This window comes from Trachypithecus francoisi, unplaced genomic scaffold (assembly GCF_009764315.1).
Source record: "Trachypithecus francoisi isolate TF-2019V2 unplaced genomic scaffold, Tfra_2.0 Lachesis_group0, whole genome shotgun sequence".
Lineage (NCBI taxonomy): Eukaryota > Metazoa > Chordata > Mammalia > Primates > Cercopithecidae > Trachypithecus > Trachypithecus francoisi.
The window spans coordinates 20599589-20620452 of record NW_022681453.1 but is presented as its reverse complement, the minus strand read 5'-3'; the positions used below and the strand labels follow the sequence as shown (position 1 = coordinate 20620452).

General features: G+C 41.5%; 1 protein-coding gene across 35 annotated transcripts in view; it reads left to right on the top strand.

Moving 5' to 3' along the window:
- The first annotated feature begins 4 nt into the window (after nucleotides 1-4).
- PBRM1 (polybromo 1) overlaps nucleotides 5-20864 on the top strand; it is a 152136-nt gene continuing 131276 nt past the window's right edge. For 4 of the 35 annotated variants that reach the window (XM_033210038.1, XM_033209974.1, XM_033210048.1 and 1 more), the window contains exons 1-6: nucleotides 9-168; nucleotides 3825-3966; nucleotides 4234-4360; nucleotides 6320-6472; nucleotides 7388-7485; nucleotides 17302-17449. In XM_033210038.1, coding sequence (XP_033065929.1) covers nucleotides 4313-4360; nucleotides 6320-6472; nucleotides 7388-7485; nucleotides 17302-17449 — 447 coding nt within the window. In that variant the 5' untranslated portion in view covers nucleotides 9-168; nucleotides 3825-3966; nucleotides 4234-4312. Of the gene's footprint in view, nucleotides 169-995; nucleotides 1055-3824; nucleotides 3967-4233; nucleotides 4361-6319; nucleotides 6473-7387; nucleotides 7486-17301; nucleotides 17450-20864 lie in introns of all 35 variants that reach the window. The other 31 variants (XM_033210045.1, XM_033210043.1, XM_033210050.1 and 28 more) reach the window with 17 other exon arrangements.

Below are 20864 nucleotides of genomic sequence, written 5' to 3'. Positions count from 1 at the left end.
ACTGGTTTTGCGGCGGCACCGGGAGGGGTAAGGGAGGTGAGGGCGGCGGGTGCCGGAGCTACGGCAGCGGCCGCGGCCGGAGGAGCAATAGCAGCAGCCGTGGCGGCCACGGGGCGGGGCGCGGCGGTCGGTGACCGCGGCCGGGGCTGCAGGCGGCGGAGCGGCTGGGTAAGGCCGGGCCCAGGGCGGGTGGGGCCGCTCCCCCTCGGCCAGCTGCCGGGCCTTTGTGTGGGCCCGGGCGGGCGGGAGCCGCCGCGGAGGCCCCGCCCCGGCCGTGGGGACGCGCCGGTCGGGCCGGGCGCGCGGGGTTGGGCGGGGCGCGGCGGCGGGCCTTCCGATGGGCCCAGTAGCCTTGTCGCACCTGCCGGCAGGGACAAAGGCGCACTAAGGCCCGGAAACTCCCCGCCCTCCTCTTTCCCGCTCGTCGCGGGGCAGCTTCTAAGCTGTCAACGTTTCCCTCAGCCCCCAATACCAGTGACAGGTCGGGAAAGTCCTTCATTTCCTCCGTTGCTCAGGGCCTCTTTTTTTTGTTGTTATTTCTTGGCGGTTCGACACAAACTCTTACTGATTTTCTTTCCGTATTTTTTCCGGGTGTTTTAATCAATGGGACTTGTATGTATAAGTAGAGGCCAGATATTTCAGCTTCTCAACACCACAAAGAATCCGGGTTTTTGGGAACTGTGTATATTTCTTGGTTTGGGAAGCACAGTTTTGTTATTATAATAAGTTTTAATTTAAAGGGGCAGAAAGAGTTGCAAAAATATGGAAAAAGTCCTGAAAAATAAGTACACGGTATAGTGGATATAGAAATTCTTACAATAGTTATAGAAGCGTATGTTGAGGTAAAATGTTTTACTTTCCAACACATTAGGACTCTTGACAAATAATTTTAGGTGTTTTTTTTTCTCCATTTGGCTATGTGCTTTTCCCCGAAAAGTGCATATTGGACTCATGCACGTAAAAGAGTAGCATAATTTTTGCTTTATTACTTACAGGTCGCCCATATTTGATTTTGAGCTCCAAAATGGAAGATTGGAAAATATGTTTTGAAGAGGTGTTTCAAATTAAAACAATAAAGAGTTATGTGTGGATGAATGGAAGGGACTTGACCGCTTTCTTTGGCTTTGGGAATGTACAAAATACCTCAAATGTTAATATCCTACCAAAATTCCCAAGATAAGTAAATTGTGGTATATCTGTATGATAGATTACTATCAAGTCATCAAATATCATGGGGAAGAAGGTTGACTTGGAAGAATCTTCACTAAAACACAGGCTGTAAAATATGTGGTTTGTTAACATTTTGGTAAAAAATAATAGGTAACTAAGAAATACCAAAAAACTGTGAATGACAACGTTAAACGTGGTTTTTTCTTGGAAGTAGGTTTATAGGTGTTTTTTTCCTTTGAGTCCTGTTTTCAAAGATGTTGTTTTAGGCATGTATTGTATTGCTAAATATTACTAGAAATACAGGAGAGGGCTAAATTTCATAAATGGTTGAAATACACCGTTTGTCTATACTAAGTCGATATTCTTCTATTTGCACATTATTAAGTATTCTTAACTGCCACTATAAATTATTGATTGTCAGACTCTTGAACTTGTAACTATAATCAAGGCCATTTTAAAACTTGGAATTGAACTCTGGAATCTGTCTTTCCTCTTCATGGAAAAACAAAATTGCTGAAGGGATGCTTACAGGTTTTTTTTTTTTTTTTGAGACAAGGTCTCACTTTGTTGCCTAGGCTGGAGTTCAGTAAAGTGATCATGGCTCACTGAAGCCTTGTGCTCCTAGGCTCAAGCAATCCTCTCACTTCAGCATCCCGAGTAGCTGGGATTACAGATGTGCAGCACTACACCCAGCTAATTTTTATTTTTGTAGAGACAAGGTCAATCTGTGTTATCCAATCTGGTCTTGAACCCTCTGCCTCAAGCGGTCATCCTGCCTCAACCTCTCCAAGTACTAGGATTACAGATATGAGACCCTGTGCCTGGCTGAGGCCTTATAAACTATGCAAATAAAGCTTTTTTTTTTAAAGGTCGCACTCAAGTGCACTTTCTTTTTTTTTTTTTTGGAGACAGAGTCTTACTCTGTCCCCCAGCCTGGAGTGCAGTGGCAAGATCCTGGCTCACTGCAATCTCTGCCTCCCAGGTTCAAGCAATTCTCGTGCCTCACCCTTTCGAGTACCTGGGATTACAGGCCCATGCCACCACCTCACCTAGCTAATTTTTTGTATTTTTTATAGAGACGGGGTTTCACCGTGTTGGCCAGGCTGGTCTTGAACTCCTTACCTCAGGTGATCTGCCCACCTCAGCTTCCTAAATTGCTGGGATTACAGGCATGAGCCACTGTGCCTGGCCCTAAGTGCACTTTTAATACATTTATTAAAAGATAAATTGAGCACCTAACCTATACCAAATACTGTTCTGTAAGACAGGTCTACAAAAATGAATATGCTGTTCCTGTGCCTGGGGAACTTGCAGAAGTGATTTCACTTTATGTTTTTTTTTTTTTTTTTTTCTTGAGACAGGGTCTTGCTCTGTCGCCCAGACTGGAGTGCAGTGGTACGATCTCGGCTCGCTGCAACCTCCGCTTCCTGGGTTCAAGCAATTCTCGTGCCTCAGCCTCCCGAGTAGCTGGGTTTACAGGCATGCACTGCCTCACCCAGCTAATTTTTTTTTTTTTTTGAGACAGTCTTGCTCTATCGCTTAGGCTGGAGTGCAGTGGTGCCATCTTGGCTCACTGCAACCTCTGCCTCCCGGGTTCAAGTGATTCTCCTGCCTCAGTCTCCCGAGTAGCTGGGATTATAGGTGCGTGCCACCATGCTCAGCCAATTTTTTTGTATTTTTAGTAGAGATGGAGTTTCACTGTGTTAGCCAGGATGGTCTTGATCTCCTGACCTCAGGTGATCCACCTGCCTCAGCCTCCCAAAGTGCTGGGATTACAGGCATGACCCACCACACCCAGCGTTACGTTCTTTTTTTTTTTTTTTTTTTTTTGAGATGGAGTCTCGCTCTGTCGCCCAGGCTGGAGTGCAGTGGCCGGATCTCAGCTCACTGCAAGCTCCGCCTCCCGGGTTCCCGCCATTCTCCTGCCTCAGCCTCCGGAGTAGCTGGGACTACAGGCGCCCGCCACTGCGCCCGGCTAGTTTTTTGTATTTTTTTTTTAGTAGAGACGGGGTTTCACCGTATTAGCCAGGATGGTCTCGATCTCCTGACCTCGTGATCCGCCCGTCTCGGCCTCCCAAAGTGCTGGGATTACAGGCTTGAGCCACCGCGCCCGGCCACATTCTTATTTTAGTGATGAAGAAACAGATCTGAGAGGCTATCACTCAGACTACATCAAGCTGATAATCAGAGGTGGAAGACTTAGGACTCCTATTCTGGTCTTATGAGCAAAGGTCCTGTTGTTTCTCCTACCTTATAACATTGCCCTTCTTGTTAAACTTTTAAAATATATTTTTAAATGTGTCCCATGGATAAGTAAATACTTGAAAATTATCCTTAAGTTGAAACTTTTTCTTGTCTTACCAAAGTAAATTAATGATTCAAGGATATTGTATCATCTGAATGACATACACATGCTGATAATTTATGTTTTTTGTCATTTGATTTTCAGTGGATTATTTATAAAAGTAATTCTGAACTCCTGCCAAAATGGTTGGCTTTTTTTTTTTTTTTAACCTTGTCAAATTTTTATATAGTGTCTCCAATGCAGATAGGACTTTTGGAAATAAATGTTCTTTCTCTGAATTTTTTTTTTTTGTGGGGGAGGGTGTTTTCTAGACCTTTTGCTCACATGAGCCATTCTTGGTTTGTTCCAGCTTGCCAACACTTGGTGTCACATGTGAGCCTCCCACATGTATTCACTCTCCATTCCAGCTCTGTGATTGAACTCTGCTCTTATTGACTAGGGGGCAGTTGGGCAGGCATGCTTCATTCCTGGAATTGACAGTCATTCCTAATGTGAGTAAAGGGGAACCTCAATGAGACATCTTTAAACATATGAAAGCATTTGGTTTTAAAATGGAAGAACTGTCAGATACTGTTAGTGTCTGAGCCTTTGCAGAAGTTTGTTTGATAGATAAAAGAGAACTGATATGCCTGTTTTCTCCAGTTCTCTTTATCTTCCTTTAGCAGTTCTATTGGAATGTTTTCTATCTATTCGTACTCATTTTTACTCCTTCTGACCTTTCTTTTCTATTTCCCCCTTCTCTTGTTCTTCTTTTTCAGTTTTGAATATACTAACACTGAATCAGCACTTCTAAAGCCCTTCCTTCTCCCACTGGCTTCACTTGGCTTTTCAGACATAATGAGGAGACTGGCTTTTCGAGGCGCTGGTTGTGCTCTGGTAAAGCTGGTAAATTACTGATTATCTACACCCTTTCCCTTTTCTGTCCTTCCTTGACTTTTTCCTTCCACCTTTCTTAAATTTTTGTTATCCTTTCCATAAAGATTCCCTCCTTATGTTCATCAAATTCACTTGTGTCTTTGTCATAGATTGTTTAACAGGGATTGATCCTTAATTTCTTTATCTTAATGAATTGAGGCCTATTGATCAGCCTTTTATAAAAGGAACAAAAATCAGCAAAACTTGGCTAAGTTGTGGTTAAGCCTTTTGATGCTTTTAACTACTTTTAGCCAACTTCAAACTAATAATACTGTATAACAAACCGAAGCCTAGAGTAAGGAACATCATCATGGTAGATTTTGTTTTAAACAGCTTGTGGACTTCAGTTTGGAAAAAGAGATCTTAGACTTCTCTTTTTCCTTAATTGCTCACCAGGATTTTCAAATGTGATTGCTTTGCTCCTTCTGTTTCCTGGAGATCCCCAACTTTTCTTTCCATACTGCTGGCAACCAGAGCTCTCCTATTCTAATCATTCAGCTGCTGGTGTCATATTGTCCTGAAATTCAGTTTCCATATGCCCACAATTATGAGGTACTCTAGTTGTATGAGGTTCCTCATGATTGTAAGGCACATGGAAAAGCAGATGAGGTGCTGACTCAAGAAGTAAATATCTTGGGGCCTCTGAACCCCAGGCCTGCCTGACTACCTCAGATACTGAAGGATCAATACCTTCAGTGTTGATGAGTGAAACTGGGATCTTTTTTTTCTTTTAGCTTTAGAAAAAGGCCTTTGACGGGCGGATCATGAGGTCAAGAGATCGAGACCATCCTGGCCAACATGGTGAAAACCCGTCTCTACTGAAAATACAAAAATTAGCTGGGCATGGTGGCACACACCAGTAGTCCCAGCTACTCGGGAGGCTGAGGCAGGAGAATCGCTTGAACCTGGGAGGCGGAGGTTGCAGTGAGCAGAGATCGTGCCACTGTACTCCAGCCTGGTGACAGAGCGAGACTCTATCTTAAAAAAAATAAAAATAAAGAAAAAGGCCTTTCAAATCACAATATACTATTTGATAGTATTGTTAGATTATATTACAATATAAACATTGCAGAACTTTCTTGGGTATATACTATATGTAGCAGATCATTTCAGTGGTTGCATTTTTTGTGTTATAAATAGTTACAGTTAAAAGTGTTAGAGTACGTCATATCACTAAAAGGAGATTAGTTTGAATTAACAGAAGAGTTTTGAAGGACAATTTGTACTTCTGTCTAGGTATAGCAAATCTCATTAAGTGTTTTCCAGGGGTATGTCTTGTGGATCCTGCTTTAATGAATGGAGAACATTCATTTTCAGGGTATTAATTTTAGAGTACATCTAAAATGCTAGAAGGTTAATTGTCCTCTGTCCCCTTACCTTTTTGCACTACTCATTTGTCCTAGGCTCTACTTCTTGTTCTTTTCCACGTGATGGCCCACCTAGCAAATGATCATAATTGTAAGGCACATGGAGAAGCAGATGAGGTGCTGACTCCAGAATTGAATACCTTGGGGCCTCTATACCCCAGGCCTGCCTGCCTGCCTCATGGGCTGAAGGCTTAATACCTTCAGCACACTATTGTACTACTACATGTAGGTTGGGAAACGGGAAACTCCAGTCTAGGGCAAATTTGGAGCCAGAAGTTGTTGAGTCACTCAAGATGGATGATACACAAATGAATATCCTTTTATTGAATTTGTCCCATCAAAATTGAAAGTATAACATTCTGGTAAGTGAAAGACTAAAACAAGGAAGTCCAGGGCTTAAAACACACACACACACACACACACACACACTTATAGCTAGTTAAACTACAACACGTTAAAATGTTCTCCTAAGTGAGCCAGGAGTTTGGTGGCACGTGACCAGCTGAAGACTTGGTGACAGTGTCTATTTAAATGTAAGAACATGGCTAATTATTTCTTATAGAAGAAGTTGGATTCCATGGGTTCCAAGAGAAGAAGAGCTACCTCCCCTTCCAGCAGTGTCAGCGGGGACTTTGATGATGGGCACCATTCTGTGTCAACACCAGGCCCAAGCAGGAAAAGGAGGAGACTTTCCAATCTTCCAACTGTAGATCCTGTGAGTAACTTGGATTACATGGTTTCTGTGTGCTTTTCCCACGATTCCCCTGTCTTCCCTTTAATGATAAAATTGGTACGATGCAAGGCGTCTCCACTTTTTTAAGATTCTCTTGATTGTCTTTTTTTTAATGAATATTATGTATTCAGCTCTTAGAGTAATAGTGTGATCTTATGAATAATTTCAGTATGTTACATCATATATTCGTTCAACAAATAACTGTGTGACTATCATGTGACAAGCACTGTTCTCATGGTTGGGATATAACCATGTGGGAAACAAGCCCATTTTTCACATGGAACTTAGATTCCCGGGGGGGCAGGGAGTAGAATATAAACAAGTAAATAAAGAATAATGTATCCTCAGCTAGTAATAAGTGCTAAGAGGAAAATTTTGGGTGATTTGGACTGTTTTGGCCTGAATTCCCTAGAAGAGAGTTCCAGACAGACAGAACCAGTGCAGAGGGGTTGGGTCAGGGATGAGTTTTGTGTGTCTTGGTTACAGAGCAGTAGATGGTCAGGAAGGAGAAGGAAACTGGCAAGCTCCACCCGTTCAGAGTATGTAGGGCCCACACGAGCAATGTTTGGAGTTTAGATTGTATTCTCTGTGAAGTGAGAAACACTTCTGTTGGATGGCTTTAAGCAAGAGAGTGATGAACTGATTTAGTTTAAAAGACAAAATCACCAGGAGCATAAATCTGATGAAAGATACCAAAAAGTTAGTCAACTTGATTGTTTGAAAGAAGACATGGAGACATACTGTCACCATGTTTCAGACTTCAGCATGTTTGGTAATATTGAGAGTCATCATATTTCTTCTCTACTTGTCTTTTATTGAAGAATAGAAAATAATTCTTACATCTACACTGGCTTTCTGTTCACGTTTTTAATGATTTTCTCCTTTGCTAATGTGTAGATTGCCGTGTGCCATGAACTCTATAACACCATCCGAGACTATAAGGATGAACAGGGCAGACTTCTCTGTGAGCTCTTCATTAGGGCACCAAAGCGAAGGTAAGTTGGAAGCACATCAGTACAGTTGGGGGGGATTTGGTCCAGAGTCCATGTTTATTAAAGTGTTTGGAAATTGAGCTTTTTATTGGCAGGAATGGCTTAAGTATACTGGGGTCCAATTTTAGTTTTTAGTAGTCAAGCGGTAGTGAAGCTTTTTTTAAATTAAAAATCTGTTTGAGCCAGGCACAGTAACATGCACCTATAATCCCACCTACTTGATTTTTTGAGCCAGGCACAGGAGCATGCACTTGTAATCCCAGCTGTTTGGGAGACTGAGGCAAGTGAATTGCTTGAGCCAAGGAGTTTGACACCAGCCTGGGTGACATAATGAGACCCTGTCTCTTAAAAACAAAAACAAAAACAAAAAGACCTATGCAGAAAGATCTCTTGAGACCACAAATTTGAGACCAGCCTGGGCAACATAATGAGTCCCATCTCTACAAAAATTTTTTTTAAAATTAGGTGTGGTGGTGCTTACCTATAGACCCAGCTACTAGGGAGGCTGGGGTGGGAGGATTGTTTGAGCCCAGGAGTTTGAGGCTACAGTGAGCCATGAATGTCACTGCACTCCAGCCTGGGTGATGGAGCAAGAGCTTGCCTAAAAATAAATATTTAAAAAAGAGTACTGGCTGGGTGCGGTGGCTCACGCCTGTAATCTCACCACTTTGGGAGGTCTAGGTGGACAAATCACCTGAGGCCAGGAGAGAAGACCAGCCTGGCCAACATGGCAAAACCCTGTCTCTACTAAAAAATATAAAAATTAGCCAACGCAAGGCTGGGCGCAGTGGCTCAAGCCTGTAATCCCAGCACTTTGGGAGGCCAAGGCAGGTGGATCACCTGAGGTCAGGAGTTCAAGACCAGCCTTGCCAACGTGGTGAAACCCTGTCTGTACTAAAAATACAAGAATTAGCTGGGCTTGGTGGCAGGCGCCTCTAATCCCAGCTACTTGGGAGACTGAGGCAGGAGAATCGCTTGAACCTGGGAGGTGGAGGTTGCAGTGAGCCGAGATCGCACCGTTGCACTCCAGCCTGGATGACAAGAGTGAAACTCCATCTCAGAAAAAAACAACAAAAAAAAAGCCGGGCATGGTGGTTGGCGCCTGTAATCCCAGCTACTTGGGAGGCTGAGGCAGGAGAACTGCTTGAACCTGGGAGGCGGAGGTTGCAGTGAGCTGAGATCATGCCACTGTACTCCAGCCTGGGTGATAGAGCCATTCTGTAGGTTGCCTTTTCATTTTGTACGGTGTCCTTCATGTACAAAAGGTTTTAATTTTCATAAAGTTTATGTCATTTTTTTCTTTTGTTGCCTGTGCCTTTGGTGTTGTATCCATGAAATGAATGCCAAATCCAGTATCATGAAGCTTTTCCCCTATGTTTTTGTGTTAATCAGGATTCTCTTGGACAGGACTAGGCTGCAAATTTTCCAAACTTTTATGCTCTGCTTCTTTTATAAAACTGATTGCGTTAAACAGTACCCAACTCACCTCTTGAATGCTTTGCTGCTTAGACATTTCTTCTGCCAGATACCCTAAATCATCTTTCTCAAGTTCAAAGTTGCACAAATCTCTAGGGCAGGGGCAAAATGCCCCAGTCTCTTTGCTAAAACATAACAAAAGTCACCTTTGCTCCAATTCCCAACAAGTTCCTCATCTCCATTTGAGACCACCTCGGCCTGGACCTTATTGTCCATATTGTTACCAGGCTTTTGGTCAAAGCCATTCAAGTCTCTAGGAAGTTCCAAACTTTCCCACATTTTCCTGTCTTCTTCTGAGCCCTCCAAACTGTTCCATCCTCTGCCTGTTGTCCAGTTCCAAAGTTGCTTTCACATTTTTGGGTATCTTTTCAGCAGCGCCCAACTCTACTGGTACCAATTTACTGTATTAGTTCGTTTTCACACTGCTGATAAAAACATACCCGAGACTGGGAAGAAAAAGAGGTTTAACTGAACTTACAGTTCCATATGACTGGGGAAGCCTCAGAATCATGGTGGGAGGTGAAAGGCACTTCTTACATCAGTGGCAAGAGAAAAATGAGCAAGAAGCAAAAGTGGAAACCCCTAATAAATCCATCAGATCTCTTGCAACTTAATCACTATCACGAGAATAGCAAGGGAAAGACTGGCCCCCATGATTCAGTTACCTCCCGCTGGGTCCCTCCCACAGTATGTGGGAATTCTGAGAGATGCAATTCAAGTTGAGATTTGAATGGACACAGTACAACCATATCAGTTTTCCTCTAAGAGTTTTATAGTTTTAGCCCTTACATTTAGGCCTTTGATCCATTTTGAATTAATTTTTTTTTTTTTTTTTGAGACGGAGTCTTGCTCTGCCGCCCAGGCTGGAGTGCAGTGGCCGGCTCTCAGCTCACTGCAAGCTCCGCCTCCCGGGTTCACGCCATTCTCCTGCCTCAGCCTCTCGAGTAGCTGGGACTACAGGCGCCCGCCACGTCGCCCGGCTAGTTTTTTGTATTTTTTAGTAGAGACAGGGTTTCACCGTATTAGCCAGGATGGTCTCCATCTCCTGACCTCGTGATCCGCCCGTCTCGGCCTCCCAAAGTGCTGGGATTACAGGCTTGAGCCACCGCGCCCGGCCTTGAATTAATTTTTATAAGTAGTGTTTAGGTAAGGATCCTGCTTCGTTCTTTATATGTGTATATCCAGTTTTCCCAGCATCATTTGTTGAAAAGACTGTGCTTTTCTCACTGAATGGTTTTGGCGCCTTTGTCAAAATTCGCCTGACCATGTATGTGAGGGTTATTTCTAGGCTCCATTCTATTCCATTGGTCCCTGTGCTGTTTTTATACCAGTAGCACACATTTTGGCTACTGCAAGCAACATATTCAGTGGCAAAAGACTTAAAGCTTTTCCTCTAAGATCACGAACAAGACAGAGATGCCCACTTTCACCACTTCTATTCAACACCGTGTTCACTGTGGAATAAATCCCACTTGGTTATGGTATATAATCCTTGTAATATGCTGCTGAATTCAGTTTGCTAATATTTTATTGAGAAATTTTGCATCAGTGTTCATAAGGGATATGGATCAGTAGTTTTCTTGTAGTGTCTTTGTCTGGCTTTGGTATCAGGATAATGCTAGCGTCATAGAATAAGTTAGGACGTGATCTCTCTTCAGTTTTTTGGAAAAGTTTCATAAGGCTTGGTGTTAGTTTTTGAAATGTCTGATTAGAATTCATCAGTGAAGCTATCCGTCTAGGGCTTTTTCTTTGTAGGAGATTTTTTATTAACTGATTTAGTGTCCTTACTAGTTATAGGTTTACTCAGGCTTTGTATTTCTTTGGTAGGTTGTGTGTTTCTAGAAAATTATCCATTTCTTCTAGTTTAATTTGTTAGCATACATGTTTTCCTAGAACTCTCTCATAATCCTTTTTATTTTTGTGGCATTGGTTGTAATGTCTCCTCTTTATGATTTTAGTTATTTGCATCTCTTTTCTCCCTTCCTTCTTCTCTCCCTCCCTCCTTTCTGTCTTTTTTTGAGACAGGATCTTGCTTTGACACCCAGGCTGGAGTGCAGTGGCAATCACAGTTCAGTGCAGACTCAACCTCCTGGACTCAGGCAGTCCTATCACCTGCATGCCACTATACCTGGCAAATATATATATTTTATATATGTGTGTATTTACATAGTAAACATATAAAATATATGTGCTACATATAATGTATATTTTTATTCATATATGTAAAAATATGCTGGATTCTTACATAATACAACATACATATATTAAAAAATACGTATGTAATGTTAGGTAAGGAGATATATATAGAGATATATATACATATATATATATGCTCTTTTGCTTTTTTTTTTTTTTTTTTTGTGGAGACACGATTTCCCTGTGTTGCCCAGGCTGGTCTCAAACTCCTGGGCTCAAGTGATCCCCTCCTACTTTGGCCTCCCAAAGTGCTAGGATCACAAGTGTGAGCCACCACACCCAGCCTCTCTTTTTTTTTTTTTTTTTTTTTGAGACAGAGTTTCGCTCTTGTTGCCCAGGCTGCAGTGCAGTGGTGCGATCTCGATCATGGCTCACCACAACCTCCGCCTCCCGAGTTCAAGCAATTCTCCTGCCCCAGCCTCCCGAGTAGCTGGGATTACAGGCATGCGCCACCACGCCCAGCTAATTTTGTATTTGTGATAGAGATGGGGTTTCTCTATGTTGGTCAGGCTGATCTTGAACTCCTGACCTTAGGTGATCCGCCCACCTTGGCCTCCCAAAGTGCTGGGATTACAGGCGTGAGCCACCGTGCCCAGCTCTTTCTTTCTTGGTTAATCTAGCTAAGGATTTACCAATTTTGTTGATCTTTCAAAAAAAAACCTCTGTTTAATTTTTAAAATTGTTTTTCTGTTCTCTGATTTCATTTATCTGCATTCTATCTTTTTCTTTTTTTTTTTTTTTTGGAGACAATGTCTTGCTCTGTTGCCCAGGCTGTAGTGCAGTGGCATGATCATGGCTCATTGCAGCCTCTGCCTTCTAGGTTCAAGCGATTTTTATGCTTCAGCCTCCCAGGCAGCTGGGATTATAGACGTGTACCACTATGCCTGGCTAATTTTTGTATTTTTAGTAGAGGTTGGGTTTCACTTTGTTGCCCAGGCTGATCTTAAACTCGTGACCTCAAGTGATCTGTCCACCTCAGCCTCCCAAAGTGCTGGAATTACAGGCATGAGCTACTGCACTAGCCCTCCTTTCTATTTATTATCTATTGCTAGCTTTGGGCTTAGTTTGCTCTTCTTTTCTCTAATTCCTTGAAGTGAAGCTTTTCTTTTTTTTTTTTTTTTTTTTTTTTTGAGATGGAGTCCTGCTCTCTTGCTCAGGCTGGAGTACAGTGGCACAGTCTTGGCTCACTTCAACTTCCACCTCCTGGGTTCAAGTGATTCTCCTGCCTCAGCCTCCCGAGTAGCTGGGATTACAGGCATACACCACTATGGCTGGCTAATTTTTTTTGTACTTTTATTAGAGACAGGGTTTCGCCGTATTGGCCAGGCTGGTCTCGAACTCCTGACCTCAGGTGATCCACCTGCCTCAGCCTCCCAAAGTGCTGGGATTACAGGCTTGAGCCACTGCGCCTGGCTGAGAGTGAAGCATATTTTTTAAATTATTTAATTTTTTTGTTTCATTTTTTTTTTTAACACCTGGTTCACACAGTCTGTATAAAAATTAATAGTTCTTATGGCTGGGCGCGGTGGCTCATGCCTGTAATCCCATCACTTTGGGAGGCCGAGGTGAGTGGATCACTTGAGGTCAGGTGTTCAAGACCAGCCTGGCCAACATGGTGAAACCCCATCTCTACTAAAAATGCAAAAATTAGCCAGGCGTGGTGGTAGGTGCCTGTAATCCCAGGTACTTGGGAGGTTGAGGTGGGAGAATTGCTTGAACCCGGGAGATGGAGGTTACAGTGAGCTGAGGTTGCACCGCTGCACTCCAGCCTGGACAACAAGAGCGAAACTCCATCTCGAGAAAATTAAAAATTCATAAAAAAATTTTTTAGTTCTTAAGACAGTATTGAAGTTGTCACAGTGGTGTTTAAAAGGGATCAGTTTTTTAAATTACACAGAGAGTTATCTTGCACACACCTTCCTATGGAAGGTATGTTCCGCTAACTAGAACATCTTTCCTCTCTTGCTGTCAAAATATAATCACTATTCTCTTCAAAACTCTGGCAATTGGCCAGACGTGGTGGCTCATGCCTGTAATCCCAACACTTTGGGAGGCCGAGGCAGGTGGATCACCTGAGTTCAGGAGTTCAAGACCAGCCTGACCAACATGGAGAAACCCCATCTCTACTAAAAATACAAAATTAACCGGTTGTGGTGACGTGCGCCTATAATCTCAGCTACTTGGGAGGCTGAGGCAGGAGAATCACTTGAACCCAGGAGGCAGAGGTTGCCGTGAGCCAAGATCACGCCATTGCACTCCAGCCTGGACAACAAGAGTGAAACTCTGACTCAAAAAAAAAAAAAAAAAGCCAAAAAAAACCCATCTGGGAATTGAAGTTATTTGTTCTGAAAACATATATGAGAGTGTTAGAAAACTGGTCCCCAAATATTTCCACATTCTAATCCCTGAAACCTGTGAATATATTGTGTTACATGGCAGAGGGGAATTAAGTTTGCTAATCAGCTGATCTTGATTTGGAGCGGTTATCCTGGATTATCCATATGGGTCCAGTGTAATCACAAGGGTCCTTAAATGGGGAAGAGGGAGACAAGTTCAGTCAGAGATTTGAAGATGCTATACTGCTGGCTCTGAAGATGGAGGAGACTACAAGCCAAGGAATGCAGGTGAGCTCTAGAAGCTGAAAAAGGCGAGGAAACCTTTTTCACTAGATGCTCTGTACTAGACATCCAGAGGGCATGCAGCCCTGCCAATACCTTGATTTTAGACCAATGAGACCCATTTTGGACTTCTGATCTTTAGAACTAATATAATAAATGTGTTTTGTTTTAAGCCTTCAAGTTTGTGGTAATTTGTTACAGCAGCTATAGAAAGCTGTGAGTTAACTAAAGATTTAGATTCCTTCATGATTGTTAATGCTACAGTGGGTAGCTACCAAGCTGTAAGTTGAACTGGAGACAAATTTCTCACCTCAAGGAGTGAGCCACTGAGAGTGCAGTGTCATCATTCTGAATTAGGAGAGCCCTGTAAATTAGCAAATTAGCCATGGCCAAAAAGGAAGCATTGTTTTTAAAATGAGGTAACTGTCTCCATATTTGAGTTGGTTTATCAGTAATAGTCTTCTGAAAGTTACTTAATTAGCATAAAATAGTAAAAACATGTATTTATTGTTTGCCACATTCTAGACACAATACCAAGCATTTTCCTGACCATATCTTATTTAAAATTCTGAGTTATCCCAGTTTATAGGTGAGAACTTGCACAAGTTCTTGTAACTACTAAAAGATAACTGTTGTTGAGACTAAGGTTGTTCTGACTCCAAAGCCTATGCTCTTAACCATTATGTGGTATAGAGTAGCAGCATCATACTGAAGTATACAAAACACCTTTTATAGAAGATACCATCCCTCTGCTGCCTCCTTTTCACTGGCAGGCTAGTGCTGAGGGGCAGAGGATACACACCTTGGGTGCTGGATCACTGTCATGTTACAACCTCAAAGATAATGGTGGCTTTCTCTGACGTACCTCTGTGGAATGTGTATTTTTTCTCAAGTATTTATGAGAATTAGTATTGCTCAGAGCTACACAATTTGTGAATACCTTTTTGATACTTTGTTTTAGTTACTTTATTAGTCTGCTTTGTACTAGGACATCCAAATCAACAATGGCCGAAACAAAAGAGAAATTTCTTTCTCTTGTGTAAAAGTTCTGTTCTGTGAAGTTGTCGAGGTACAAGTATTAGCCAACTCTATTCTGCGGTCTTTGTGGTATCACCCTTGCCTGCATGGTCTGAGATGACTCACTACCACAACTACCTTCCAGCCAGTATGGAAAAATAATGTTAAGGACATGACTTGGATGTGACACACTTCAGCTCTCATATTGGCTAGAACCTAGCTGCAATGAGGCTGGAGAATAAATATGGTCTTTAAGGTTTTGTTTTATTTTGTTTTGTTCTCCTTAGAGACAAGGTTTCGCCATGTCACATAGGCTGGAATGCAGGCTACTCACAAGCACCATCTTTCCACACTACAGCCTTGACCTCCTGGACTCACGCAGTCCTCCCTCAGCCTCCCAAGTAGCTGGGACTACAGGCATGCAACACCATGCTGGCTGAGAATATGGTCTTATTAGTAGCCATGCAGCAGCTTAGAATGCTGTTATCCTGGGAAGAAGGGAGAATGGGGTATGGAGTAGCCCACAGGCTCTCTGCACACCAGGGCTAGTGTTTCTCATTATTCTGATTAAAACTTTGCGTTTTGGCTATTTTGCAGCTGTACGCCAGACTGCCCTCACCTATTGTTTAAAGAGAAAAGTTGTTTTGAAAGAACATGCAATATAATCCTGTTTATGTTAAATTTGGTTTGTGCATACATGTGCCTATAGAGAAGTCTGGAAGAATGTCTGTAAAAATGCAAATAGTGCTGTTTATTCTGGATTATAAGGATGATTCTTACTTTTGATGGTTTTCTGTATGTTTGATTTCAGTGGAAAAAATTAGTACTGTTAGAAATTAGAACTATTTCGTTTTGAAATGGGGGGACCCTGTTTTGACCATATGACATAGAGTGAGAGGTTGGTATCCTGATTTTTCTTTTGTCTTTGTGGTAATTCTAAAAATGTTTGTGAGGAACCTTGTAGCATTGATTCTGGGGGATAGTGTCCATTCTAGGCACATGTCCTCACTGAATTCTCAATTGTCTACAGATAATCCCCTTAGCTTGAGACACTGCTGGGGTCCTGCCTCGGAAAAGAGCACTGGACTGTTGGTCCAGTAAGCCCAGATAGAGAGGACCATCTTGGATATCAAGTTATCAAAGCCCTAATGTTTGCTGTGAGAAGGTTCCTTGATACCACTGACAACATCAGTATTCTTTCTGCCTTTTCTCTGATATCTCAATATTCTGATTTTTTTGGTTGAAAAAAGTTTCATATAAGTGGACCTGCACAGTTCAGTGGTCAACTGTACTGTATTAATATTCACATCCTAATTTCGATGGTTGAGCTGTGGTCCTTGTTTGTGAGAAACAAACACTAAATTATCAGGCATGATAGGGCATCATGTCAGAGCTTATTCAAATGGTTCAGAAAAAAGTACTATTTTTGCAACTTTTATGTCAGAATACAAATTTAAAAATAATTTAAATATGCATAATAAAAGAATGGCTATAACTTGTCAGCTAAGGTTTCAAGGGAGATTAAAGCCTTAATGGCCATGATGTTATTTGTAATAACTTAATCTCTTACACATGTAGAATGGGGCTGAATACCTACCCCTGTGGGAGAATTGAGAAAATAGTCACATCGTTTTTCAGGTTTACTTGTTTCATGCAACTTCATTTGAAGAAAGCCAGAAAAAATACTAAACATCCATGAACCCTAAACCCAAGAAGTTATTTTGGGAACTTAAGAAATTGTCATTAAAATTACTTAAGGAATTAAATAAATTAATTATTTTAAGAAATTTTGTCATTGTAATTACCTCCAAAATTTCTTGTGTGTTCCTCACTATCCCTCTCCTTCAGGTATAACTACAAAGCCAAATTTTGTATTTCTTAGTCCCATGCTTTTTTTTTTTTTCCTAAGAGTTTGGTTGTGTTTAGATGTATCTGATGTCCATTCATCTTTGTTAAGCTACTTAAGCCAAGGGCTCATCTTCGTCCTTTGTAATTTTAGTAATTGGTATTAAAGCAGCATTTATAATAGGCATTTGATAGTACTTGGCAGAAAAAATTTATGTGGTCACTTACTGAAGAAAGAGTCTGTTTTGTAAGTTTATAAAGAGAGTTGAGACATATATCTGTTTTCACACTTTTGAGCACTATGAATGGTAAATCATCTTCATTTATGAAAGATGCCATTGACACAGGTTTAGCGTTGATGCCCTAAACATTAAATATTTAGCATAGAAAAGATCATCACAGGTGTTAATTTAGGTTTTTATATCATTAACATATGTTTTGAAAAGGGAATGCATGGGCATCTTGCTTTTGTTACTCCCTTTTAGTTCTAATGTGAGTTTGATGGTGGAATTTTTTTTTTTTTTTTTTTTGTAAGCTCTGAAGTCCGTGAAAGATTCTAATATGCCCGTCACTTGGGATATTGAACATTACCATAAATAGTTTTGAAATACAACTTTTTGTAAGCTTCAGATTAATATCTCCTTTAAAAAAATTTAAATTATAACAGAAATCAACCAGACTATTATGAAGTGGTTTCTCAGCCCATTGACTTGATGAAAATCCAACAGAAACTAAAAATGGAAGAGTATGATGATGTTAATTTGCTGACTGCTGACTTCCAGCTTCTTTTTAACAATGCAAAGGCCTATTATAAGGTAAGAAATTATGAAATTTGGAAGATACCAATTTGATAATTGGCTTCTTTATAAATTTGGCGGGTGAGTAGTAGTTTCTTTTTGTGGCTTGAGTTCGTATTTGTCTTATTCGTAAAGAGACTGAACATTCATATGAGTTTTATTTCTTATTTATTTACATATTTTAATATATTATTTTTTTGAGACAGAGTCTTGCTCTGTTACCCGGGCTGGAGTGCGGTGGTGAGATCTTAGCCACGGCAACCTCCACCTCCCAGGTTCAAGCAATTCTCCCACCTCAGCCTTCCGAGTAGCTGGCGCTATAGTCGTGTGCCACCATGCCCAGCTAATTTTTGCATGTTTTGTAGAGACCAGGGTTTCACTATGTTGCCCAGGCTGGTCTTGAACTCCTGGGCTCAAGTAATCTGCCTGCCTTGGCCTCCCAAAGTGCTGGAATTATGGACGTGAGCCACTGTGCCCAACCCACGTTCATGTGATTATGAACTATTCTTATTTTTCCTCTGTCTTCTCAAATCTTTTGCCCATTTTTCTCTTGGTTTGTTGGTCATTTTCATATTTCTGGAACTTTTTTTTTCTTTTTTTTTAGAGACAGTCTCACTATGTTACCCAGGCTGGTCTCAAACTCCCGGCCTCGAGCGATCCTCCTGCCTCAGCCTTGTGAGTAGCTGGGACTATAGACATGAGCCACCACTCCTGGCTTTAGAAATTTTTTTTTTTTCTTTTTTTTTTTTTTTGAGACAAAGTCTATTGCCCAGGTTGGAGTGAGTGCAGTGGCACGGTCTCAGCTCACTGTGACCTCTTCTTCCCAGGTTCAAGTGATTCTCCTGCCTCAGCCCCCCAAGTAGCTGGGATTACATGTGCCCACCACCACGCCCGGCTAATTTTTGTATTTTCAGTAGAGATGGGGTTTCACCATGTTGGCCAGGCTAGTCTTGAACTCCTGACCTCAAGTGATCCACCCACCTTGGCCTCCCAAAGTGCTGGGACAACAGGCATGAGCCACCATGCCTGGCCATAGAAATTTTTTTTTTTTCCTTGAGATGGAGTCTCACTCTGTTGCCCAGGCTGGAGTGTAGTGACATGATCTCGGCTCACTGCAAGCTCCGCCTCCCGGGTTCACGCCATTCTCCTGCCTCAGCCTCCCGAGTAACTGGGACTACAGGCCCCCGCCACCACGCCCGGCTAATTTTTTGTATTTTTAGTAGAGACCGAGTTTCACCGTGTTAGCCAGGATGGTCTCCATCTCCTGACCTCGTGATCTACCTGCCTCAGCCTCCCAAAGTGCTGGGATTACAGGCGTGAGCCACCGCGCCTGGCCAAAATTTTTAAATGATCGTAGATACTAAACCTTTTTTAATTATATGTTTTAGTTTTTATATATATATATTTTTCTTTGATTTTGTGTGTTTCAAATATCTTCTCCCACTGTGTGCATATCTTTTTACCTTTCATGGTATTTTTTGATGAACAGAAACATTTTATTTTAGTATAATCAAATTTATCAATCTTTAAATGGGTTTATTTGTATCTTGTTTCAGAGATTCCTCTTGCCCAAGATATTCTTCTATTATATGCTTTTCTTAAAGTTTTATAGTTTTGTCTTTCATATAAGCCTTTAATGCAGCTGGGATTGATTTTTGTCTTTTATAAGGTAGGAATAAATGTAGCTGGGATTGATTTTAGTCTTTTATAAGGTAGGAATCAATTTTTTTCCCACGGGTATAACTAACACTGTTCTCTCTGCGTTTGTTCGCAGTCACTGCTGTCATCATTTTCATGTATTCATGGATCTATTTCTGTCCTTTTATTCTAATAGGCCATTCTATTTCTACCTTAATTACTTTGGCTTTATAATTTTTTTATTTTTTATTTTTTTGAGACACGATCTCTCTTGTTGCCCAGGCTGAAGTGCAGTGGCGTGATTTTGGCTCACTACAGCCCTCATCTCCTGGGTTCAAGCAATCTTCCTACCTTAGCCTCCTGATTAGCTGGAACTACAGGTGCTCACCATCACACATGGCTAATTTTTTGTATTTTTGATAGAGATGGGATTTCGCCACGTTGCCCAGGCTAGTCTTGAACTCCTGGGCTCAAGCTATATACGCCCCTCAGCCACCCAAGTGCTGGGATTACAGGCATAAACCACCATGCCCAGCTTGCTTTATACTTCTTTTTCTGGTTAGAAAGAGGTTAATTACACTTGACCCTTTGCCATTTCACACACATTTTATATTAGTGTGTTAAGTCAACAAGCACACAAAAAATTTTTTTTGAATTTTTATTGTGATTGCATTGACTGTAGATCATATTAGTGAAAATTGACATAATGTTGACTGTTCCAATCTGTGAATTTGGTATGTCTTCATTTATTTACGTCTTTTTAAAAGTATTTTAGTAAAGCTTTAAATGTTTCTTCATAAAGATTCTGTAAATATGTTGTTTATTCTTGAAACTATAAATGTTTTGGTTTTGGGCTTTTTTTTATTTTGTTTTGTTTTGTTTGGAGATGGAGTCTTGCTCTGTCACCAGGCTGGAGTTACAGTGGCCTGATCTCGGCTCACTGCAACCTCCGACTCCCTGGTTCAAGTGATTCTCCTTCCTCAGCCTCCCAAGTAGCTGGAATTACAGGCATGTGCCACCATGTCCAGCAATTTTTGTATTTTTAGTAGAGATGGAGTTTCACCATGTTGTCAAGGGTGGTCACGAACTCCTGACCTCAGGTGATCCACCCACTTTGGCCTCCCAAAGTGTTGGGATTACAGGCGTGAGCTGCTGTGCCCAGTCCTTTTAAAATCTTTTATATCCTCGCTGATTTGTCTGCATGAACTTTCCACTTACTGAATTCAGTGTTTTAAAATCTTACACTCTGATTATCGATTTGTCTGTTTCTCCTTATAATTCTGTTACTATTTGCCTTATATATTTTGAAATCATGCAAATAGGAGCATACCAGTTTAAAATTATTACATTGTCCTAGTAAATTGAACTTTTTGGCATTATGTGATAGCCCTTTTTATTACTAGTAATGTATTTTGTTGACATTAATGTAGTTACACTAGCTTTATTTTGGTGTTTACCTAGTTTGTTTTTTTTATTCTTACACTTTTTTTTTTTTTTTTTTTTTGAGACGGAGTCTCGCTCTGTCGCCCAGGCTGGAGTGCAGTGGCCGGATCTCAGCTCACTGCAAGCTCTGCCTCCCGGGTTTATGCCATTCTCCTGCCTCAGCCTCCCGAGTAGCTGGGACTACAGACGCCCGCCACCTCGCCCGGCTAGTTTTTTGTATTTTTTAGTAGAGACGGGGTTTCACCATGTTAGCCAGGATGGTCTTGATCTCCTGACCTCGTGATCTGCCCATCTCGGCCTCCCAAAGTGCTGGGATTACAGGCTTGAGCCACCACGCCTGGCCTATTCTTAC